Source organism: Xiphophorus hellerii, chromosome 1 (assembly GCF_003331165.1).
Source record: "Xiphophorus hellerii strain 12219 chromosome 1, Xiphophorus_hellerii-4.1, whole genome shotgun sequence".
Lineage (NCBI taxonomy): Eukaryota > Metazoa > Chordata > Actinopteri > Cyprinodontiformes > Poeciliidae > Xiphophorus > Xiphophorus hellerii.
The window spans coordinates 4,103,065-4,126,655 of record NC_045672.1 but is presented as its reverse complement, the minus strand read 5'-3'; the positions used below and the strand labels follow the sequence as shown (position 1 = coordinate 4,126,655).

Sequence of the window (23,591 nt, the reverse complement as noted above, 5' to 3'; positions counted from 1 at the left end):
TTCAGCTCATTTTGTTACCTTTTGATCTTGTCTTGTGACAGCTGCTCAGGTATCTGTACAGTCATGACCACAGGTTTTTGCTGACAGAAGTATGCCTTTTGTGACTTCACCATATTTAGATTTTTACACGAATTTCTTCGTAATAAGTTCAATCATTTTCTCCTACATGCTGGGTTCTAGCCTCCGGGGCAAATCCTGACTGCTGGTGTTGGTGACCCATTCCTTTTTTTCCACATACTTCACTCTGTGCAAGCACCTGAAGCGTTCTTATAGAGGGAGTTCACTGGGCACGTCTGTGCACAGGTACTTTCAGAACCGCGTACTCGGTGTCGCACAGTAAACTGGCCAACAGACACTGCTGTTCATGTCGAACTGTTTTGCATGTTCTACTGAGCTGATAAGCTTAGAGTTGGCACAGTTTGTTGCAATTATGCTTAATGGCTAGGCTGCGTCTTTGTGCTGCACTAAAAGGTGCAGGGGCTGCCCTGGAGGAGAAAAAACAGGGCTAGGCACCCAACTAGCTCACTGTGCTTTGTCAAACTAACCAAAGCCTTTGAAAAGCCTGTTCCTCCCCTCGCCTGTGGGGGCGGTGCATCAAGAAGCACTGTAGGAAACATCATGACGACCTCAGAAGAAGACGCTTAGGGCAACTTCCTTCTTCATAAAATGTAAACAGATACAAATTGGTGTCAGATTTAAGTAGTTGTAGAATTTCTCTTTTGTCTTTGGTAAAAGACCACACGTCTTTTCTCCTGCTAGCACTGAAGTTGTTTTGGTTGTTTTTACCCAAAGTTCACTTCAAACAAATCAAAACCTAGGGTTTAAGGTGAAATGTAAAGGAAAGTGGAGTGGTGTAAGATTTTAGCGTCTGTAGGATTTCTCTTTGACTCAAATGTGTCAAACTCTCTTCAACAACTGGCTTAGCACAAGCAATTTCTTACACTAATGCCAGATGCACACTTGTGTTTTTGTTGTATTTACCCAGACTGCCCTGCGCTATAGTCTGCTAGTCAGAGTAGTCTCTGAAAGGACAAAAGGATAAAATATGAACTCTGTTGACAAACACACCCGAGTTCACTTCAACCGAATTGAGAAAGAACCTTTTCAGAGTTTGATTGCTCATTCACTTCTCCCCAAACGAACCCAACTTTCTAGATAAACAAACTAGAGTTGGATTAAAGCAGACTGAACAGAGCTGGTGTGGATCGTGGGTATTGGGTCTTTGTCTCCAGACAGAGGGAAGGTACTGTATTTCATTTTGCCCTACCTCTTTACCCCTGACTTTTTTCTTCGGGCGGTCTCACCTGGCTGTTCTAGGTTTAATTTGTTTGGGGATGATTTTTAGAACTCCTTCCAACACTAATTCAGTGGTAGTCCTTAAAAACTCTGCAGTGATGTGATTACCCTTCCTTGCAGCTCTTCTTCAAATACATGTATTATGCCATGCTTCATGCTATGAGTGTTCTTTCTGCACCATTTGGTTTATGTGCAGCAGTAAAATTGGATTTACCCAGTCCTGAGAGCAGAAGTACGTGCAGATTGCCGCATCCTGAGAGACAGATTTATTATTGCTTTGTTCTTCACAGTTTAAGTCACAGCTCAGAATATCCATCATCTGCCTGAGTGACTAAGAGTCCCTCTGATTCACTTCTCTTTCTTTTCTCACTCTTGCTCTTTACCACATTTGTCTTGTTACAACTTCCAGAGGGCTAATGGTTTATTAATGCAATCATTTCATCAGTTCAGGTCTTTTCCTTTAGACTCTTGTTTCCTCCTCCTCTGTTTATTCATTCCTATCTTCTCTCTCTCTCTCTCTCTCTCTCTTCTCTTTTTTTCCTGGCCCTGCAGTGTTTCAGCAGTAGCATCATGTTGGCTAGCTCAGCAGTTTCTCCCCCACCTCCTTCCTGTATTCTAATGGCACTGCGGTAGCTGAAGATGTTCATAGATGTCCTTGTGAAAACCTTTTCCATGGGTCGTTTTTCAGACTCATGAAATAAATAATGCAGACTGTGTGGATGACAAAGAGATGAGCAGATGTCGCTGCTTGAGCTGTATTGACAGGACTAAAGGGCACGGTAATGCATCAGATTCTTTGGCTCTTTGGAGTTGTGGGCAACATTTTTATCCATTTGCTTTATGATTGCTTTCCAAGTTTACTATCTGAGAAAACAGATTGGAATTTCTATCTGACCCAAGGTCAGATAGAAATTCCACCATTTGGCATTTAGTAGAGATGCACCAATCTAATTCTATTCTTTGTGCTCTGAGCCTGAGCATGCTTTTTATATTTAATATACCGGCACTAACAAAGGTAAGATAAAAATGACGATATAAGTCATTTTTCAAACATATCTGTTTCAGTCCGATAAATAAAACTGGGTCGATATAAAGAACCGATATTTATATCTATCTTGTTGGTGTCTGTTCTGTTCGTTTCCCCTTCTTCCCCAAAGATGACAAAACAGAAGTGAAATTCATATAGTATCGGTAAATATTGTTTTTTGGCCATAATAACAGTATTAATATTGGACATCAATATTGGTCCAAACGTTCATATCAGTGCATTCCTAATATTTACAATCCCTAATTGCATTTCTGAACCATTTGAAAGAAAGTTTGTTGCAGTTTTTTTTTTTTTTTTACATATTTGACAAAGGTAATCAACCTATTGTTTTTGTCAGTTTCTTTATTATTTATTTTACGTTAGCTGACTGAACAAATTAAAGTTGTTTTTACATGTTTGACCAAGCTTGGGATGATATTGCTGTATGAAAGTGTGCTGGTACAGAGTTATCAATTTAATTTGCAATTCAGTACATTTATGTCTGTGTTTTAAAAAAGATTCATGTATAAATTCAGCTGTTTTTCTGTATCGTATCGACTGATACACTAAACCTCAGATATCGGTATCGGCATCAGTATCAGTATCGGAAGTGAAAAAAGGAATCTCTAGGATTCAGCAGTGTTTGACTAATTGTGTCAGGAGATGTCACTGTGGAATATCGTCCCTAGGGCCCTACAATAACAAAAAAGTGTACGGAATTGCAGATTTTTCTTTTTCATAAACAAAGCGGAAATCAGAGTAAGATGTGGAAACGCACAGAATTGGCTGATATCTGCGAGAAGGGCATAATATACTTGCTAAGGCCACTGCAGCTTCTATACCCACAGTTACAGATTTAGGCTGGGCTTGGCTCTGCGTCTCCTCTTCACACAGACACAATGAAGCCATGGCGACAAAACTCTCAAATACTCACACCCTCCCCCAAAAACCTAAATAAATAACTTGAAGCTTATTGCAAAATTCAGGGCCAGCGAGTTACTGAAGCTGTATCATAGCAGAGCACTGGGAGAAGGTAGAGGAGCTCAATTCTTTTCCACAGATGTGTCATTCCATGCTGTCATAACATATTGACAGTTTCAACAAATATAAAAAAACCCCCAAAACTTTCTATAAACATTTCATACAGATTTAAACCCCTTTCAATAGTAAATTATTACAAATCGCGTAAAATAAAAATGCACAACAGTAAATATTACTTTTTGCTACTCGCCTTATAGATCATCGATTATAGTTAGACATGAAGTAAAGCTGAGGCAGCAATGTAGCAAAAGTGGAAAATACTGCCACCTGCAGGTGAGAGTTTACATCATTTAACGCATGCATTTTGGGCCATTGCTGCAGAAAATTTGCAGTAGCGTGAAAACATGTCATTTCTGTTGTTTTTGTGTGAATTTCCATTAAAAAGCTGGACTGCTGGCTCACAGTTAACTGCTGATGAAAAATGGATGGATGGTTTCAACAACCACATAACTTGTATTATGGTCTTATGAACCTTTTAATAATCTCGATGTCTCCGCTGGGCGTCTCTCCGCAGATGGGAAGGTGTTCGCCCTGGGCGGAATGGGAGCAGACACAACACCTCAGGCTTTTGTTAAAGTCTACGAAGCAGAGAAGGATCAGTGGCAGGCCACCACCTCCATGCCCACGCCACGCTACGGAGCCACGCCCTTCGTAATAGGAAACAGAATTTATGTGATGGGTAAGAATACAACATTCACTCTCTCTGCATTCACTGGCTTCTGTCATGGTGATTCTCCAAACTCTCCAAGCAGTCGTATTCAAATTGATGTATTTCACAAAACCGAATGGAAACACTTTTTTTTTAAATTTTTTTTTTACATCACCCCAGTTTGTGTACAGCAGGAACATTCATTGACAATGTGCAGCTGTGTGTGTGAAGAAACGTTTGCACACATTTGTAATTTAAACTCAATTAATTTTGATTTCTGGAACTGAGTTCTTGAGAATTTCCCAGTCTTTCACAAATGTTGGTGGTACATCTAGGTTTGGCAAACAGATCCGTTATATCATCTGTTTTTGCTTTCATTCAGATATTGACACGGAGCTGAGATCATGGGATGTGTGGCTGTTGCTGCACCACAAACCTTTCAGTTTTGACTTTATCTGTCTGGCACTTTCCAAGCTGTGAAACTGACTGATAGAAAGAGAAAAATGTGTTTCTCAGGTTGAAGAGACACTCAAAATCTTTGTACAGTAGCCACTAGTAGAGGTGGGCTTCTGCTACGGCCTGCTCTGTAGATAAGAAAAAAGGCTGAATCTGTTAATTGACTGACATTGAGTTTCCAACTAAGCTTTTTTTTTACTTCAGGTAGACTGTGCTTGCTCTTTCACACTGGGTAAATTCTTAACTATCCCTATATGAAAGAACTTGAACTTTCAATTAGGAGCTCAATTTCACTTTTGTACCCTGTTGTCACTGAATGAAGATCCTACATGGACATGAAAAACCGACTGGATGCTGATGACTCTTGCAGGGTCTTGGCTAGTATTTCAGGAGTGCCGGAACGACAAGCTTTATATTTTATGTCATTGTCATTTTTAGTTGGTTTTAAATGACCCAAATGCAGATATGCGAGAAGGTTAAGCTGAACACTTTTATGAAAACAAAAGTAGAAACAATCGCCAGATTGCTGGTTCAATACCCGCTTCACCTGCCTTTTGTTTTTGGGCAAGACGCTTCACCCGCCCTGCCTTGGTGTTGATACTTCTGTCCACTGGCTGCTATCCAGTAGCCATCAGCGTGAGTGTGTGCGTGAATGGGTACACAAGTACAAAGCCAAAGCCAAGCCAAAAATGGAACATGAAGCTTAGGTAGAGTAATGAGGTCGATACTGGGAGGAACCAGTGAAGGACAATGAAACTGGTAAGCTTAAAAAGTGAGGCATGAGAAGACTCAGACAAAAAGGTTGCAAAAAATGCTGGGGAAGAGAGCAAACTGTTAGACTGAGGGAAGGTGTGCTTAATAAGCATTAATAAATACTTAATGACTGAACTACAACTCAAGAAAGGAACAAATCAGGGGAAAAGAAGGACACATGACTGAGAGCCAAATCCAAATACACAAAAAGCAGAACATGCACATAAATTAAGAAACTATATACAAAGGAATGACCTGGTAAGACGAGACCTTTTGAGCAGTAATGAATATAGGAACAGAACATGGCCTGACATTGACATGTACAGGTTGACGGCGTTAATGCCCTCCTCCTGGGACTGATTGGTTGCTTTTGGCCGAGCAAATGGCAATAGGACCACAGGGAGAAAACAGATTGAGATTGATTTTGTCATCTGTCTCAACATCCATCCATCCATCCATTTTCTTTACACCCTTGTCCCTTAGAGGGGTCGGGAGGTGCTGGTTCCTATCTCCAGCTAACGTTCGGGGCGAGAGGCGGGGTACACCCTGGACAGGTCGCCAGTCTGTTGCAGGGCAACGCAGAGACAGACAGGACAAACAACCATGCCCACACACAAACACACACACACAGCTAGGGAGAATTTAGAGACCAATTAACCTGACAGTCATGTTTTTGGACTGTGGGAGGAAGCCGGAGTACCCGGAGAGAACTCATCTGTCTCAACATAGTTTTAACAAATATGTAAGACATCCATCTATCCATTTTCTTACACCCTTGTCCCTAGTGGGGTCGGGAGGGGTGCTCCCAGCCCCCGCCCAGCCTCCCGGGGGGATCTCCATCTAACGTGTCTATCTCCAGCTAACGTTCGAGGCGAGAGGCGGGGTTCACCCTGGACAGATCGCCAGTCTGTCGCAGTATGTAGGAAATATTTTTGTAAAAGTTAAATGCTGCAGTTTTAAATGTGCAAAAACTGATTGACATGTTGAGCTGAAGTTTCTTAAAATTAAACATGTTAAAAGTTTAGCAGGTCATGTATCCTGAAGGAGAATGAATAGAACTTCTACCCTACAGCCCCCATGCTAATAAGGAGACAAGATGACATGTGTTCAATTTCAGACTTAATTTTAGTCATTAGAGACTTAGACTTAACTTACACTTGGCGAAAAGGACATGTGAACATCTCTTTTTCTTAAAGGTAAAGCATTACTTTAAACTGACTCAGAATCTGAGCTGTCAAATCTTTTGTCCTTTACGCTTGTTTCTTTGCCCTCTTCCAGGCTTTAAATAGAAATCCCACAGACTGTGACACTACAAAGACGAAACCTTTTTACGCGCCTGTCGAAGTTGTCCGAGGCTTTACTCATCTTTACTCCTGACAGCATCGCTGCGGGATTTACTAGCCACCAAATGAAGTACCCTGTGCTGGGTTTCAGTTTGTGCGCCGTCTTGCATCGCCGCGCCGGTTAGAAGATGGGATTCTTTTTGAAAACGCTCCATAAAAACAATGTGGAGAGATGAGCTCAGGAAGCTAATCCATCTGAGTAACAGTGGAGTTAATGATGCCCGGCAACCGCACGAGGCAGAGAAAAATGGCTGGTTTAAAGTGCATCCTCGGAGTCATGACTCACACAAGTCTGGTAGATGATCTAATCTGTTTATCTACAAATCTATGGGGATATTTATGTCGCTGATTTCATAACCGCAAATCCTGATTATTACGTCTCACTTATTATCTTGCTTCAGCTCACTGTCCCCTCCACCGCTAAGCATTGTGATTGTGAAATGTTTCTCCTCTCCTGTGCACTGATGCTGTTTCTTCACCTGCTGTTACTGGATGGGCCGTTTCAGGATCAGTGAGTATCTGGACCACCTTCGGTTTAAATTTCACCACTTTTCAGTAACTTGACTTAAAAGGGCAGTATTGTGTGTTTGCTAGGCACGTGGTGCCATTTTACAGCACAATCAAGTATCTATGTTTCCTGCAGTTGTTATAAATATGATATGAAATTTGGCTTAAAAGAAATTTTACTTGTAAGTTAAAGCCTTGAAATTGTGCCTTTCTGAAACTCTGCCTTCAGGAAGTTATCATAACATGGCTCCTCTGTTATTCCTTTAACAACGTTTTTTACAAGCGTTGCACTGAGAAGTATCTCAGACAATGAGATCAGCTGAAGAACAGTTCCACCAGGTGTTTGCTAATTTCTGCTGGCTAGTCTGAAGGAGCTGAGTGGCAGGGAAGGACTGCTCTGTGAGGTGGAAACTGTAGCTTGGTAAACTGCAGCTTTAAAGGCGGAGCTAGGTCCACCCAGGCGTTTTACACAGCTGAATGGTTGCCACGGGAGATTAAAGGAGTTCTCAAAAATATCTGAAAGAACCAAAGGAACACTCCAGGTATGTCTGATGAGGGAATAACACCATAACTGAGGTAAAGCTGAAAAAAGTTGATTTTTACACAATGCTGCCCCTTTAAACATCAGGCTTCACTGTGGGAGAGCCGAGAAAATATGGCCTCAATTTCTATGAATGGCTCTTCAGGTCAGGGATGATGGTCAGATTCAAGGATCAACTTCCTGAGTGTAAATACTCAGTGATGTCTGTGATCTTATCCTCAATGTGCATGACATGAAGTCTCAATAAATCAAACTAATGAAAGTACAAAAATATTCAGTCTAATTTTAGAAGAAGCTTTTGAATTTCAGCTGTTTCCATCAGAGGAGCTGAAAAAATATCAACTCTAATCACACTTCCTAGTCTTGGAAATTTTAAATCCATTCAATATGTTCAAGAATCTATTTTAATCAACTTAAAGCTTATTTTGAATAGTTATTTGAATTTTTTTTTTTTTTTTTTAAGAAAAAGCCAGATGGCTAAACTTGCCTTAAACTGGTAATTTAAGTTGCAGAATCTTTGCACAAACTTTCTTTTGTTCAAATATGAACTGATGGAATTTGAAACTGAGTGGAATCCTATAGAATTGTTTTCCATTTGTTTACATTGACTTTTCCTCTTCTTAGTTGTTGCAACCTGAAAAAAGCAGGCAACACTGTACATTAAATTGTAAAGCATGCGACACCCGGCTGTCACCAGGGCACACAGGGTGGCTGCCACTGACAAAATCCCAGTGGCAGCCCTGATGGAGAAGAAACGAGGCTTTTGCATTCATTGTTCTTGTGCATGATTTTATACTGCTATCATGTTCGAAATAAATAAAAAAAAAACAAATTAAAACAACAAATGTCTGTTTTTAAAGGTTTTGTCGGCTCTAGTAGCGTTTATTTGACAGTGGTCAGACAGGAAAGCGGGTTGTGAGAAACAGGGAAGGCATGTGTCAAAGGTCAACGGCATGAAGGCTTTTAATGCCAGAAGTGGCTGTAACACATTTTACCTCTCAGAGATTCTCTCTCTTTATGAACACGGTGTGGCATTGAGGTCAAAAGATTAAAAGCTGACAGAAGACGAAGTGAACACTATAATCAACTGTGAAATGCACTGTGAGCGTTTCAGTCGGTTCACACAGGTGAACAACCAGGGTCAAGGTACAAACAGCACTTTGTTCTTTTGACGTCAAAAAAACTCTGTGAAGCACTTTGTTCAATTTTTGGATTTTGTAAAGCGTATAAATAATTATAGGTCCATTGTGTTGTTGCTCCAAACTTGTTGTCTTTCACATAAAAATCTCCCAAAATGCACAAACGAAACATGATAAAGTCATAGGGGTATGGATACTTTTGGCAGCACTTCAGAAGTCTCGATGTAGAATATTGATCTAACGTCCGAATAACCTGCTGATTCACACAGCGTTCACATCCACAGTATTCTGCCGCATTCAAACGATCCTTTTTCTCTGAATCTCTTTCCTTTCTCTCACGCTAATGCTTCCCACTCAGTTCGACTCTTTGTCTCACTATCAGTATCGATCTCCATGTTATCCTGCCCACTCCAGCTGACCCTCTTCCACTTTCTTCTTCCACTCCTCCACATTCTCCTCTTTCAGCCACTTCTCTCCGCAATTTCTCTTTGTCACTCCCTCATTTGCCTCCTTTTTTGCTGTGATTTGCTCCCTCTTACCCTCCATTGATTTTTCTCTTATCTCGTAGCCCCTAGCAACTGCATCTTGTGTGTTTTCTACCTTCCAGCACCTTTCCTCAGTGCTTCTCCTCCCCTTTCTGTCACCAAAATCCACCCTGTTCACTCAATGCCCGATTAACATACTACTTTCTCTTTGTAGCGGTGTTTTCCAAGTTTAAGTTATGATTTATGAAGGTAAATAACTAACCCTAGTTATTTACTCCTAGAGGAGCACCCTGCTGCTGCGCTTTGCTTTTCAACCCGAAATGAAATGTGGTCTCAAAGCTGTTCTGCACGCTTGGTAGATTTTGACATAAAGGCCACTGAAACTATGTGACACTGGAAGAAGATAAAGATGGAAATTTCAAGCAGTAGCAGTGGCAGAAGTTGTCTAGTTGTCCCTGTACTTTTGCTCAAATGTCTAAATGGCAACCTTCTTGGAAGTTCATTCAGTTTTAAATGAGGTACATCACAATTTGATGGTACTTTTTTATACTCTAATCCAGCGGCTCAAAAAGTGGGTCTGCACTATACACGACAATCTTATCCGAGGCTTTGGAACCCCAGTAAATCAAAGTAGCTGCGTTTCCATTGACCATACAATTCCGCGAGTTGGAATTCCGAAAATAAATTTGCTGAATTGAAACAAGGCAATTTTGAAAAAAAAAAAATAAAAAAATAAAATCACGTTTTGGCTGTATCGAAACAGATGTATTTTGCAAAACTGCAATAAAAACACTTTTTTGCATCACATGAATCACAAGATCAACGGCCGGATGTTTCTGCTGCCGAAAACAACGAAGACGACAGAAAGTGGTTCGAGGATGATGGAGTGACATGCTTTTTTTATGATGACTTTATCATGGGTGATTTTAATTGCGTTTCTTATTTAATGAAAATACTTGCAATTGCAAAATTGTGCTTTTTCAATATTAGCAGAATGTCAATGTTTTTTTGCACATTTATAGTGACAAAGATCGACTGCCAGTTATCACAAAAAGCTGTCAGTTGGATTTCACATGCAGGCACGAGGTTTGAGGAGGACTGGTCAGGCATGGCTGGTATGGATAGGTTTTCCCTGCTAATATTGAAATAATCATTTGGAAACGACATTTAGTATTTTGCCAGCTTATCTTTATATTTATCTTGAATTTGCTTGATGATCTGAAACGTATAAGCGAACAGTAAAAGGAAAAAATCAGAAGGAAATGTGTGAAAGAGGGAATACTTTTATTACATTAGTGTAGGATGACATTACGTCTGATATAAAAAGAAAATATGTTTTTATAAGTCTTCCTCATTCTCCAGGTGGTCGTCAGGGAAAGATGCCAGTAACGGCACTGGAGGCTTTCGACCTGGAGATGAAGAGCTGGACTCGGTACCCCTGCATCCCCAGCCGGAGGGCGTTCTCGTGCTGCGCTGCCAATGAGCGCAGCCTGTTCAGCCTGGGTGGGCTCCAGCAGCCGGGGCCTCATAATTTCTACTCCCGACCTCACTTTGTCAGCACTGCAGAGGAGTTTGACCTGGATCAAGGTACGTGGTTATTTAACGGTATGTACTAACATTAAGGTACAATTATTTCATGCTAAGCTAATGTAAGGTACTTTACATACCTACCTACTGTACATACGGCTACCATTTTGGTCCAACTTTTACACTTTACATTCCATCTCTCTTGCGCTCCCTCTCTCTTATTCTTTCCCTCCCTGTGAGAGTGTAAGATTTCCATTAACACACCGTTCAATGTACATTAAACACCAGTGTAGCTCATTATCCAATTGGTGCAATGAATGTACCCAAACGCATGCAACACATAGCGGTGTAAGTGCCTTACTACCTTACTTTTAATGAATGCACTCAAACTCATCTTGGCTTTTCCCTCCAAATACAAGAGTTTTATGGTGGTTATATAAAGTTTATATAAAGCACGAATAAATCCGCTGCAGTGATTGTTGCAAGCTGGTTGCTGTGATGATTTATTTACATGCTGCAGTTTTCAGGGAATACTCCGACAGTCCTGAAAGGTTTAATTAATTTGACTATGGGAGACCAGTGACCTGTAATCTGTCTGCTACAGACTTGAATACGTTGACATTTTCACACTGAATGACTGTACTTAGCCTTTTCCATTACAGAATACTAAATTAAGATGCCTTCTCCGCAGACGTCATCGTTTCCCTGAAAAAGTTCAGAAATGAATGTTTTTTTCTCTTTTATTTTTGGTACATTTGCTACTTGAACTTTTCTCAGCTTTCAAAAACATGGTGTGAACAAAAAAATAAAGCTTTTCATAATGTCACCATAAGGAAAATAATTAGTCTTGTGAACCTTCAGGCTGAATGCGTATATAGACAGATTCAGACACACACAAGACATTTTTCTCAGACATTGAGGACAGATATTTTTTATGTTCTACCAAGTAATTACAAACAGAAAATATTTGCTTCATGTATGCATTTCTTTCTGAGGCAAGAAATCATGGGATTTCTAAGCTGCTACTTTTCTAACTTCCTGCTGCAGCCAGCTTTACTGTAAGGATAATTTTGACTTGCAGTTAAAATGAATCAACAAATGGAGATGATTTCTACAGTTTTTTTTTATTTGATCTCTTTTACAGTGCTAATACTAGCAACAGCGGAGTTTCTGTTAGCTAAAAGTATATCCACTCTTCCTGCTGCAAATGTTTCTGTTGCGTTCAATTGGATCTCCTTCACCCGTTACAACTTCAGCGGTTACAGCCCAAGGACTCGCCTGGGTTTTATGATTATTAGCAGATAGAATTTCAACAATATTTAGCGACATACTTTTAAAAAACCCTGTGTGGCTTCTCTGTGTCATGAAGTGCGGGTGGTGAGAGTGGTGAGGCAGATGCAGCGGACCCAGGTCAGATGAATATGAAGATTTTAATAATAAATAAGTCCAACAACGAACAGCAGGCACATGGAAACACTGACGACAACAAGGCTAGACATTGACGTTGACGAGGAACAAGGAACACAGGTGGAGTTAAATACACAGGAGGGTAATCACAGAAACGAGACACACCTGGGAACAATCAAGGGGAGGACAGGACAACGAAGAGACTTAACGACACAGAAAACTCTAAATAAACACAGAAAAACACAGATCCTGACACTCTTGGTAAAAGGGTTAGTGATTAACCGCTATGCTGTATAAAATTGGTAACATTCACTTTATTCAACATATAGTACATCTCATTAGTACCAGGCTGAATGCCCTGTTACCTTCAAAACTGAATAATTTCTTTGGTCAAAACGTCAACAAGATATTCAAACATATAAGCTAATAAAACCTTATATTTTGTCCTACAGTGAACAGGAAGTGAGTAGTTGCACCTTTTCTCCCACCTATCATCAGTCAGACATCAGCACTTTGTATTGGCTGTGAACGATTAAATAATGTCTTCTGTTAAGGTTCAAAAGGTCCAAATAATCAATGCTTGGCTTTTTCTTTTTTTTTTGCACGGCTTTCAATTAAAAACTCTTTTATTCATTCCATCTTAAGTGAATTAAGAATTTAATCTATTTAGCTTCCATAATGAAGAGAAGGATGATGGCTTTGCTCCTCTGCAGAGGAAAGTAAGGATTCCTGATCAGAGGTAACTAAATCCGGCAAATACCGCTTTGATAAGGCAATAGTTAACAAGTTCTGGATTATTTGAAATGTTACATAAAACACAATAGATTTGATTGAAGCAAAGACCTTGGACCTGGATCTGCTTTCATTACGAAGACTGTTTCTTCTGGCCTTCTACACATTGCTTAGCAACTCTGGTGAATGGTGCAATCTTTTCAATGACGTGTCTGATCATACTCCCATTCATCTGATGAATTTTAAAAGGTTAGTTTCATGATTCCACCTTCATTCATCTCACTAGATTAGACTAATTGATTTTGTAAATCAATTAGTCCTGTCATTTCTTTGAGTTATATTTATTGCTTTTGATTCTCTCGTGTTCTGAGTAATTTACCTATAGATCAATGACAGTCGTAGTGCTCCGCTGCATCATGCATGAGTGTTACTTTTCCATTTCATCTCTCTTTCTCTTCCTAGAATTTGCTGACATTTCTGAGTATACCACTTTAATGGAATGAGTGCCTCCAAGCGGTAAGATAAATTAGACATTGAGCGATGCTTAGTTTCCCCGTAAGTTTCATGTATGTAGCATCCTGAGGTCAGTGAAGCATTTGCGTAGAAGAAACTAAGCATAAGTTATATAATTAGTTAATTGCTGTGATCTGTACCTCAAAACAGCATTGATTTTGTAGCTGTTGTGTACATTGTCAGGATCTGTGTTTTTCTGTGTTTATTTAGAGTTTCTGTGTCCGTAAGTCTCTTCGTTGTCCTGTCCTCCCCTTGATTGTTCCCAGGTGTGTCTCGTCTCTGTGATTACCCTCCCGTGTATTTAACTCCACCTGTGTTCCTTGTTCCTCGTCGGGTCCTCGTCAATGTTACGTCAATGTCTAGTCCGTTCGTCGTCGGTGTGTCTCTGTGCGAGCTGCCGTGTTACTGGACTTATTTATTATTAAATCATCATAATTCATCTAACCTGGGTCCGCTGCATCTGCCTCACCACTCTCACCACCCGCACTTCATGACATACATACTGTACGTGCGTCATATATGAGTTTTGTGGCACTCATGGGATTTCTTGTCACTTCCAAAGACTCCCTGGCTGGTTTGTTTGGGATGCCGCACAGTGAAATGTGCAAGTAGCAGGGCTGGAAAACGTATCACGATATAAGCATTTCATATCAGTCAATATCAATAAGTATTGATTGGTTTTTGTTTTAAATATCTGAACTACTGCCAAACTGGCGACCTGACTGGATGTGTGACTAGAGAGTCTTCTTTTATCCAGTTTTCTCTCCACACCATTGTTGTTTACTTTTAAGCAGTTATGAGGCAAAGTGGCAAAACCTGAAACTGCTGCTGCGCAAGTTACTTGACAAATTGTTGCTAGCTAACCAAAGAGTGAATGAGTCAGTTGTGTGTGTGGTTACAGATCGCAGTTCAATGAATATATATTAAATATTGAATATATATATAATTAAATGTATTATCTACTGATATTGGTAAAGTATATCGGGATATACAGTATATTGTTATTGACTTTTGTTTTTTTAAGTATTTATGACTTTTTTTTTTCTAGCATGGTTTTCTACTTACCTGCTTTGGACATTTGGGTAATCTTTAGTCGCATTTCTTTTCTTAAAAGGTGCATTTCATTTCACTGAGGATTCCTCCTGTTGTTTGGGATTTACATCTTCTTATCTCTGTCAGTCCCTTTTCCATTTATGTTCCTCTGAGTGTTTTTCTTCCTGATGTACTGGGGCAGCATCGCTGTGACTGACATGCTGAGATTATACATCTTGAAAGCAGAGGCAAAAATAAAACTACCAAGAGGGTAGCTATCAAAGCAACTGCATTCACAACTGCAGTTTCCTTCTCGTATAAAAAGATCTGCAGCCTGACACAGAGCGGAAAGTAACAAAACATGCAAATCAGCTCAGCTTCATGTGTGATTCAGTGAGGGAAATTGTGTAACTCACAGCCATGTTTGTGAATCTGAAAGACAAGGTTGTGTGATTAGGCTCTTTATTAGAAGTTGTGACCCCGGAAGGCAGTGGAAACACCGAGCTGGTTCGTTACCTGTTCATGTTTTCTATTTACTGGAAAATGTTAAATCACCATGATTTGCATTTAAATGTCCTCCACGTCAGCAGTCAGTGCTGCAGAGGAACACAGAGGCAAGCAGGGTTAATGGATGTTCTGGTGCTGGCTGTCAGTGAGTCATTACTGTGGGGAAGATACAATATCACTGACTAAAAGCTGAAAAAGATACAGTGGCTCTTTAATTATAATCACTGCTTTTAGAGTTCAGGCAGCTTTCTTTTAGATGATCAAACATGCAAACATAATAAACATAAAAGGCTGACCTGATATAGTGATTAACTGGGTTGCTACCTCAGTAGTACACTGTTGTGTGTCGGTGTACGTGTGGGTGTGCGCGTGCGCGTGTTAGGGTGTGTTTGTGTGTGTTTTTAAGAATAACTATTGGGAATTTTAAACATCCATACAAACTTTGCATAAAAATACCTTATGCTCCTGAATCTGACCCTAGATGTCTAGTAAAGATTTCAGTAAGATAAACTGCATTTACTGTGACATCTGTGGTTTATTCAGGCAAAACAGTGAGAGAGAGCAAGACTTTGAGCAGATAACAGAAAGTCAAATTGAGCATTTGAAGATTTCAACCATTATCTGTAATAAAACATATTGAGTTTGAAAATGTTTTGAGATGAACTGATATGGTGAAACCATTGCCTGGTAAAAACAAGCCTCTTGTTCTTCGGTTTGCTTCGTCCAGAGCGTCTGGACTCTTGGTTATTGAGAAACGATTGCTTCCTGGAGGTTTGGACTCTGTTGAGGTTTTAAATTTTACCCAATCGCTAACATTTGTCTGTGTCAGCTCGACGTTATGAAGCTTACTGGAAACTGCCTGCACTGTAAACAACCATGAGTGCTGGGCTGGCCGAGGCAGCTGTTCATGTTAACTTCATATTTGGACACCTGGCCACCACAGACTGAATGACTTCCTTCAGTTCCTTCGCTGTCACTGCTAAAACTGCAGGCGGAACACTATTCTAAACCAGCAGAAAGTCAACGTCACTTTTCTACAGCTTCTCCTTCTGTTCACTGGAGGAATCCAAGAAAGCCCACACTGGCTGTGATTACAGAATAGCATAGTAAGTCAATGGCCAGACTAGCAAAACCCTAACGACAATAATAAACAACTGCATATGGCAAGACATTTTTTAACTAAATAAATAAATGTGATTGCCATTATTTTTACTTGAAAATTTCCCCAAAGCAACAAATTATAATTTATTGCGATAACTTCTCAAACACTTTATTGCCCAGTAAAATTTGTTATTGTGACCTAAATATCATTGCTGCTTTTATATCTTCTTAAGCTCCTGCTGTTCAAGAGAAACTGCAATCAGCTAAAATATATATCAATAGTTTTACAAAAGGCTCTAATACATGTTCAATGAAAATCCAACTTCATTATGTTTACCAACGTTACATTTTCTTTCAAAATGGGTGCGGCGGTGGTGCTGTGGTAAAGCGTGCGGCCCGTGTACGGAGGCCTCAGTCCTTAACACAGAAAGCACAGGTCTGAGTCTCTGCCCCTTGACCTTTGCTGCTTGTCTTCTCCCTCTCTGACAACCTATTTTCCTGTCATGTTTCTGTCAAATAAAGGCCAGTAGAGCCAGAAAAATCCTTAAAACCAACAAAAAAAATGCCTATTGAAAATTATTAAAACAAACACCTGAGGTCTACCTGTCCGCTCTTCTATGTCATTTACTTATAAAGCAAGGCGCAGCGAATTCCCAAATCATTTCTACTGCTAATGGCATTTTTTATGACCAGTCCACATGCCTTCTGCGTCTGCTGTGCCAACACTGATAATCTGACAAACAGCTCAGCCGCTCCTAACGCTTTTCTTACTTTTTTGTCGATTAGGAGGGAAATGCCAAGCTGATGACAATAAAACAAACAGGAAACAAACATCAGTGGATCTTCTGATCTCATTTGTTCCTCTCAACTGCTGCCACTCCCTCATTACTACTGTGTTTGATCGTATGAGATGAAAATGAGAGAGAACAATGCAACAGGTCAACACATTTATTTATGCTATGTGTTCCTGTGGCCATAAACCATGACAACAAGGATTCAGCACTTCACATGTGTCTGTTGCCAAACTGTCTGATTGGGTGGATATGTATTCATTCATATTAATCTGGTATTCCAACTGACAGGTGCTGCAAACTACTATAATTATGTGAAGTATGAAGCTGCTTCGCTGCAGCAGAGGCGTGTATGTTAACTAAGATGATGATTAAAGGATTGGCTTGCTTTTCAGACTATTATCTAGTTGGACATGCTGTCAAATGAAGCCTATAAATAGACCCTTGGGAGCGCTGGTGATGGCGGTGTGCGCTTGTGTTTGTTCGTGTAAATTTTCCTGTTTATGTGCCCATTTGTCTGCGGTGGAGAGGATGAGAGCGGTGCTGAGATGATATGTGGGAATGGCAAGGAGGAGTGGCAAAAAATCTGAAAATGATACTGAAATGATGGCAGAAAACATCCTCGCTCGACGCAGCAGATTTGCAGCTGCGCTCGGAGAATCTCTGGATGCTGGATGGCAGCGAAACTCATTATGCCAGACTGAAGCCTGTATCATAATAAGGCATGTACAGAGCGTATCGTCTTTCCTGAGGGATGAGGCTGCACTCCGATATTTCAACAGATGCACAAAAAATGAAATGTAGGGCAGGATTAATGGTAGTCCTTTCTAGAACATAATCAGTGTTAATACTGGAGCGAGGTATTAGCAGATCTGACAACAAAAACTCGTCCACAGTTCTGACTACATGGATCCAGTAGCTCACAATCAGCCCCGGTTTGTTACAGCAGTTATTATAATGTCATTTACCTGTTTTAAAATGTAAGAAATATTAAACACCAGCAAAGTTTAGTGAACAAAAAAAATAGTACTGTCGTTGTACCACTAGCGGAACAAGTCAGCGTCGGGCCGTGGGGCGGGGCTAATGACCGGGCCCTATACCCGAATGATAAAGCTCATGATAATTGAACTTTACAACATAGACATGCCCGCAAAAGCGGAGCTTACAAGTTTCACCACCACAGAGAGCGACTATGTCATTCTGAAATCCATCTAACATTAAGTATAACAAACCAAGAGAACAACAGAAACTTCAGGCTACTGGTTACTAATGATGAAACAACACAAATTCAAATCAGTTCAGAACCACGGAGAGCGATCGGATCATTTTAACACTATATCAATTTTAACTCAGAGCCTGAAGCCTGGTTGACTCTTTAAACCGAGCACGCAGCAACGCACATTGAAGACATCACTGCTGTACCACCGACAGAGAGAAAAGGGGATGTAAGCTCGGCGGCTCGGCTGATACAATTTACAGTCAGTCTACAGTTAACTCACACTTTGTGAATAATGTCAGAATTGCTACCTGTAACTAATCTGGCTCCTTCGCTGGGCTGGCAGTTTTGGCGGATCTGAATTGCCGCCAACAAGAAAGTCCGGTTCATCTCCAAGACGAGGAACAAAATATGCGATAAGTTTTTGGCTTTTCCTTGCTTTATTTTTTTTCCATCCTTTTCACTTTGCCGCTCCATGGAGCTCCACTCATGTTAACTTAGTCTGTAGAAATGCTCTAGCTAGTTTGCCATCTGTTGCCAAGTGACTGATGATGACGTTGGTGGACGGCTGGTGACAAGCTTTACCCAGAATACACTTGGAAACAATATGGATTATCCACTTGTAATTTTGTATGTCATAAAGTTAAATGTAAATAAAGTCAGTCATGTAGCACAACATTTTATTCAATATTTTACACCCACTATGTCACTAAAATTAGTCGGTCTTGTAAAGTTTTTAGCAACCATGAGTCAACAATGACTGGGGCACCATACTATATAATCCTACATACATCATACTCAACAGGAGAGGGCCTGCCTTCTGTCATCAGATATGATAAAGGGTTGGTTCCCTGAAGTCATATTCTGCCTCCCATCTAGGCCGGGGCCAGGGAGTGGTGGGCCCCCGGCTCCCCTGATGCTCTGCCCCTGAGTTGTAAGTTAGATTGATCTGGTCTTTTCAGAAAGAACATATTTTCATCATATTAAGAAGAACTGAGAGTTTTGTCAAATCTTATCATTTGAATCCCTGGATTATTATAATCTTTGCTCACATGGTGCTGGTTTCATAGCTGTCACATTTTTGTTCAAGTGGAGTTCTCCTTTCCTTACTCTGGATTAGCCAAATCCCTAACTGTATCAGAGAGGAAGAGATACAAGTGATAGCCTTTCTGATGGACTATTCTTTGACATAAAACCCACTTTTGAACAAAATGTAAGCCCAAAAAATTGTACTTACTGTCAATCTAACTAGCTTAGTATCAACCCAGGCAACAAATCTGTCTTAAACGGGGATGACCCATATGTAGGTGAATTGTGTAGTCGCAAGCTTTTTCAGTCACAGTGTAGCTTTGCCCCACTGTTACTGCGTCATTTACTTTCCATAAAATTTGAGAATTTGTAAATTTTATCCATCTCTCATCTATACCGCCTTATCATTACTGGAGCTGATCTTCATTGGATGAGAGAGGAGATGTGCCCTGGACAGGTCACCAGTCCATGACAGACACATACAGGACAAACAACCATGCTTGCAAACACACTTTTGAGGTCAATTTGGAGAAACCCATTAGTCTAAAAGTCACAACTGCACTGGCAGAACATGCAGACTGCATGCAGAAAGACCCCAGGCTGGGCTTTCTTTCTGAATGCTAACAACTGTGCCACAGTGCAGCCTCTGGTATCCTATAATTAAACAGAATACTTTAATAAATAACAACAGCCAACTGAGTAAGCAAGTTCAAAGTCTAGCTTTTAGGATTTGCTCAGAGAGGGAAAGAGCCCAAAGGACATAGTTAAAGAAAGTAAGTCCTTTTAGTCAACTAGCTCAAATTTGAGATGCATATTATGCTTTGTGGGTTTAAAGCTTCTTTCAGCTACATGGAGTCTAAACATTTCCACTTCATCACTTTCACCTCATTACAAAGTTTACACCATGCTGACTAATACACAGATGCACCACATTTGCACTTGAGCTTCCTGAAGACCATTGGATGTCAAAAGGCCTTCTTCACTGCTAATGAACCTCCGGCCTTGATAGTCCATAAAACTATTTACACAGTTGCAATATTTCATTAGCAATTTCCTGCATGTGAGGCAGTTTAGATGCAGTAACTAACGAAAGTGCTGAACAGTGGAGAGGTTTTATTACTAACACACTCCTTTATAGCAGAGAGTCTGCTAATTATATCTAGAGTTGTTCCAGATGCACAACTTCATATGTGCTTTCAGTGATGTACATGGTAATAAAGTTAGCTCATTATTTATATACCAGGACAAAAAACAAATGTCACCTTTAGTTCTAAATGAAGCTACTGGAATGATTAAATGTTCATCTGATCACATTGCTAGAATCTGTATCCATCTATTTAACTAGAAAACAGCAAATGGTCAAGTAACTTTACCTGTAACAATAAGTTGTTTTGTGGTCATTAAACTTTAGCTCAGTTCCTTATGTTTTCCACATGTAGCCCAATTATACCGCTCTGAAGTAGAAAAAGGCCCCTGAGTTCATTAAACCCATTAACTTACAAATAATAACACTCTCGTGTTTAAACCTTTGTTAAGTTTCACTTTAGAGTAATAATACACCAGTACTTTTCTATTCTTTTCAAATTCTTTTAACTTATTATACCATATTACTTCAAGTACCTGTAAGTACAGTTTTTGTTAACACTTATTTATAACAATTTTAACATATTTAAGCAAACATTCTTAACACATTCTAACTTATTATTCCTTCCATGAACTTAACTCAATACAAAATGCCCTTATTTTGGACTACACACAAATTTGTCAGCTTCTGAAGCAGACACAAGCCAGTATCTCTCTGCAGGAGGCAGTCTGATGTATAATTTGGATAAGAAGCCTAGGACTGGCTTGTAGCCTGGTTTATACAGTTCTGACATGGCTTCTGCCGGAACTCCGCTTGGTTTTTCACTAACTCAGACTGTAAGCTTCATAAAACTGGACCCAAAGGCCATTGTGAGCGCTCTCTTCTCATGAGTTTCTTGGATCACCAGGTCTTTCATTGAGATTAACCACTCATGCCTTCTCAGATAGCACTAGTAGGAGGTGAACCTTCATCATTCAGCAGGAGTACAAGGAACTGCCATATATTCATCATACACTCCGAATAGTGTGTCACTATTCAGAGTATATGAATAGTATCCTACTATTCATATACTCTGCATCCTTCCAGGTCTGCCATCTTGAATTTGAAAAGCACAGAACATTCATCCTCAAGCTGGTCCAAATGTTGGCCAAAACTTAGTGCATGTTAACTCCAGAAGGTTTATGCGTGGTCATGTAGACTGAATGCTGTTTGTTGCAGAGGATGGCTTCTCAAAGGCTGACTAAGAGTGCATTCATGCACTCTTAGCCAGCCCTGTTTGTTCCACTTTAATCCAACTCTAGTTTGTTTGCCTGAACAGTCCGGTTTGTATGAGGAGGTGTGAATGTGTAATCCAACTCTGATCCACCTATAAGCCTAGGTCTCGGTTCTGTTGAAGTGAACTATTAGTTCACCTTAGTGTGAAACTTTCTTGGTTGTGGTCTGGATTGCCGTTTGGCTTCTGCATTCTTTTGCTTGTGGATAGTTGCCAACAGTGTAAGAAGTCTGAATCTGGTGTTGGAAGGTTTGTAAGGTAAATACTGAACCATGTACTAAAAATAAACCTAAAACATGTCTATGCAGTAAACACTCTTACCAGGAGTCTCTTTGTGCAATAATCTAAAGCAGTGTCAAATATCAGTACAAAAACATGTCGTACTACATAACATGTCAGCTCCTATGGAGCCTCTAGCTAGTTTTCACCAGGTCAAACTTGGGTTAAATGTCTGTCCATGAACTGACTTCTGCAGGAGGGATTACACCCATCAAGCAAAACAAACCAGAAGTACCACATCAGTTAGGCTCTGTGTATACCACTGCTATTACTGATACATATTGTACACCATTGTTATTATTTTAGGCCGAAAAGCTCATAAAAGGATCCTGTCTCTTTTTATGAGAAAACAAAAGAGCCAGAAGATCAATGGGGTTTTCTAACAATAACTCTGTGCTGTTTAACTTACGGCTCACACAGAATGAGTCCATCACCATATGTGTCAGACATATCAAAGCCTGTTATTCCATGCAAATTTCCGAGCAGCTTCTGTAGATTCGCCGCCCTTTAGAAACACAGTCGGACCGCGCATTGTTAGGAACACATCTGAGTGTTTGTGTTTGATGTGAAAGGCCAAACGTAAAAGTTACAGTAGATGAACTGAATGGAGATTATTTGAGCTAAAAACTCCCACACAGGAACTGATGACAGCATGCCAACATGAAAAAACACAGAACAGATGAGAATTTTAGTCTACTTCCAATCACTTCATGAATATTTGGGCACCTTCTCACTCAACGAACACGTGAACATACTGAGGGGCAGATGGACTGCAGGTTTGACCGACATATATGTAAATATAATCTTAAATCAAGAATCATGTACAGCCATGTTACATCCTAGTCCACTGGTAGGCAAATTTTGCACTCTTTTCACATTACAACCACCCACTTTAGAGTATTTTATGTGATCGACCAACACAATGGAGTGCATAATAGTGTAGTAAGAGGAAACATATGCATGATTTTCAAAAATTGTACAATTACAAATCTGAATTTTGTGAATGGGATAATCCCCCCTTAATCCACTGCACCTAATGAAATTCATTGCATTATATTTCACCATCTTAGTAAACAGTGTTTGTTTACTAACAAACACTGTTAGTAAACAGTGTTTGTTAGTTGCCTCTTGGTCTCTGTGAAGACCAAGAGGCAAAGCGGACAGGTCAGGGAGAAAGTTGTGAAGACGTTAAAAGTTGGCCTCCAAATACGGGTCGCGCTAACCACTACGCCACCACGGCACGCCCCAACTCAGTGTGTCATTTTGCACTGTTTTCACATTTGCCATCGTACATGGCAAATATAACAAACACATCACACACAAACCGATTTCACTCTCCAACATTCAGATGTCAGACAGGAAATCTCCCAAAACCCCTCATGACCAAACATGGGTCTAGCGTGAACAAACATGGCCGACTGCGAAAAAGCAATGGTGATAGTTGTGGACCACTGAAATTAGTCGTACGCCCACCAGTCTCTTTGGTGCGTAATTGCAGTTTTTTAAAATCACTTTTATTTAGAATTCCCCTCCATGTTTTCGTCACATTTCTTTGTAATTGGCTACACATGGCATTCAACAGGCTGCGTTCTCGTTTGTCCTCATGGAACACCAGACACGGCAGGAATCTCTTCAAATTATCTTAAGAGCCGTACCGATAATCAGGTCATCCTTAAGATTGTCGGAGGGTGGGAATAAGGGAAATAAAGATGTAAAAAAGTTGTCACCTGAACTAGGCATAAATCATTGAACTCTCAGTCCAATATCTGAAAAAGGAAAGAGGATGGTAGAACAATGAACCTACAGAGGCACAGCCAAACAGCGAATCCACACCAGGACAAGCACTAGCTCTACACTCTATAA

At 40.2% G+C, this 23,591-nt stretch overlaps 1 protein-coding gene across 1 annotated transcript in view; it reads left to right on the top strand.

The window, feature by feature from the left end:
• klhdc8b (kelch domain containing 8B) overlaps nucleotides 1–23,591 on the top strand; it is a 159,664-nt gene that overhangs the window by 97,995 nt on the left and 38,078 nt on the right. Inside the window, exons 3-4 of the mRNA XM_032568894.1 lie at nucleotides 3,879–4,043; nucleotides 10,600–10,824. Of these exons, the coding sequence (XP_032424785.1) occupies nucleotides 3,879–4,043; nucleotides 10,600–10,824 (390 nt within the window). The remainder of the gene's footprint in view (nucleotides 1–3,878; nucleotides 4,044–10,599; nucleotides 10,825–23,591) is intronic.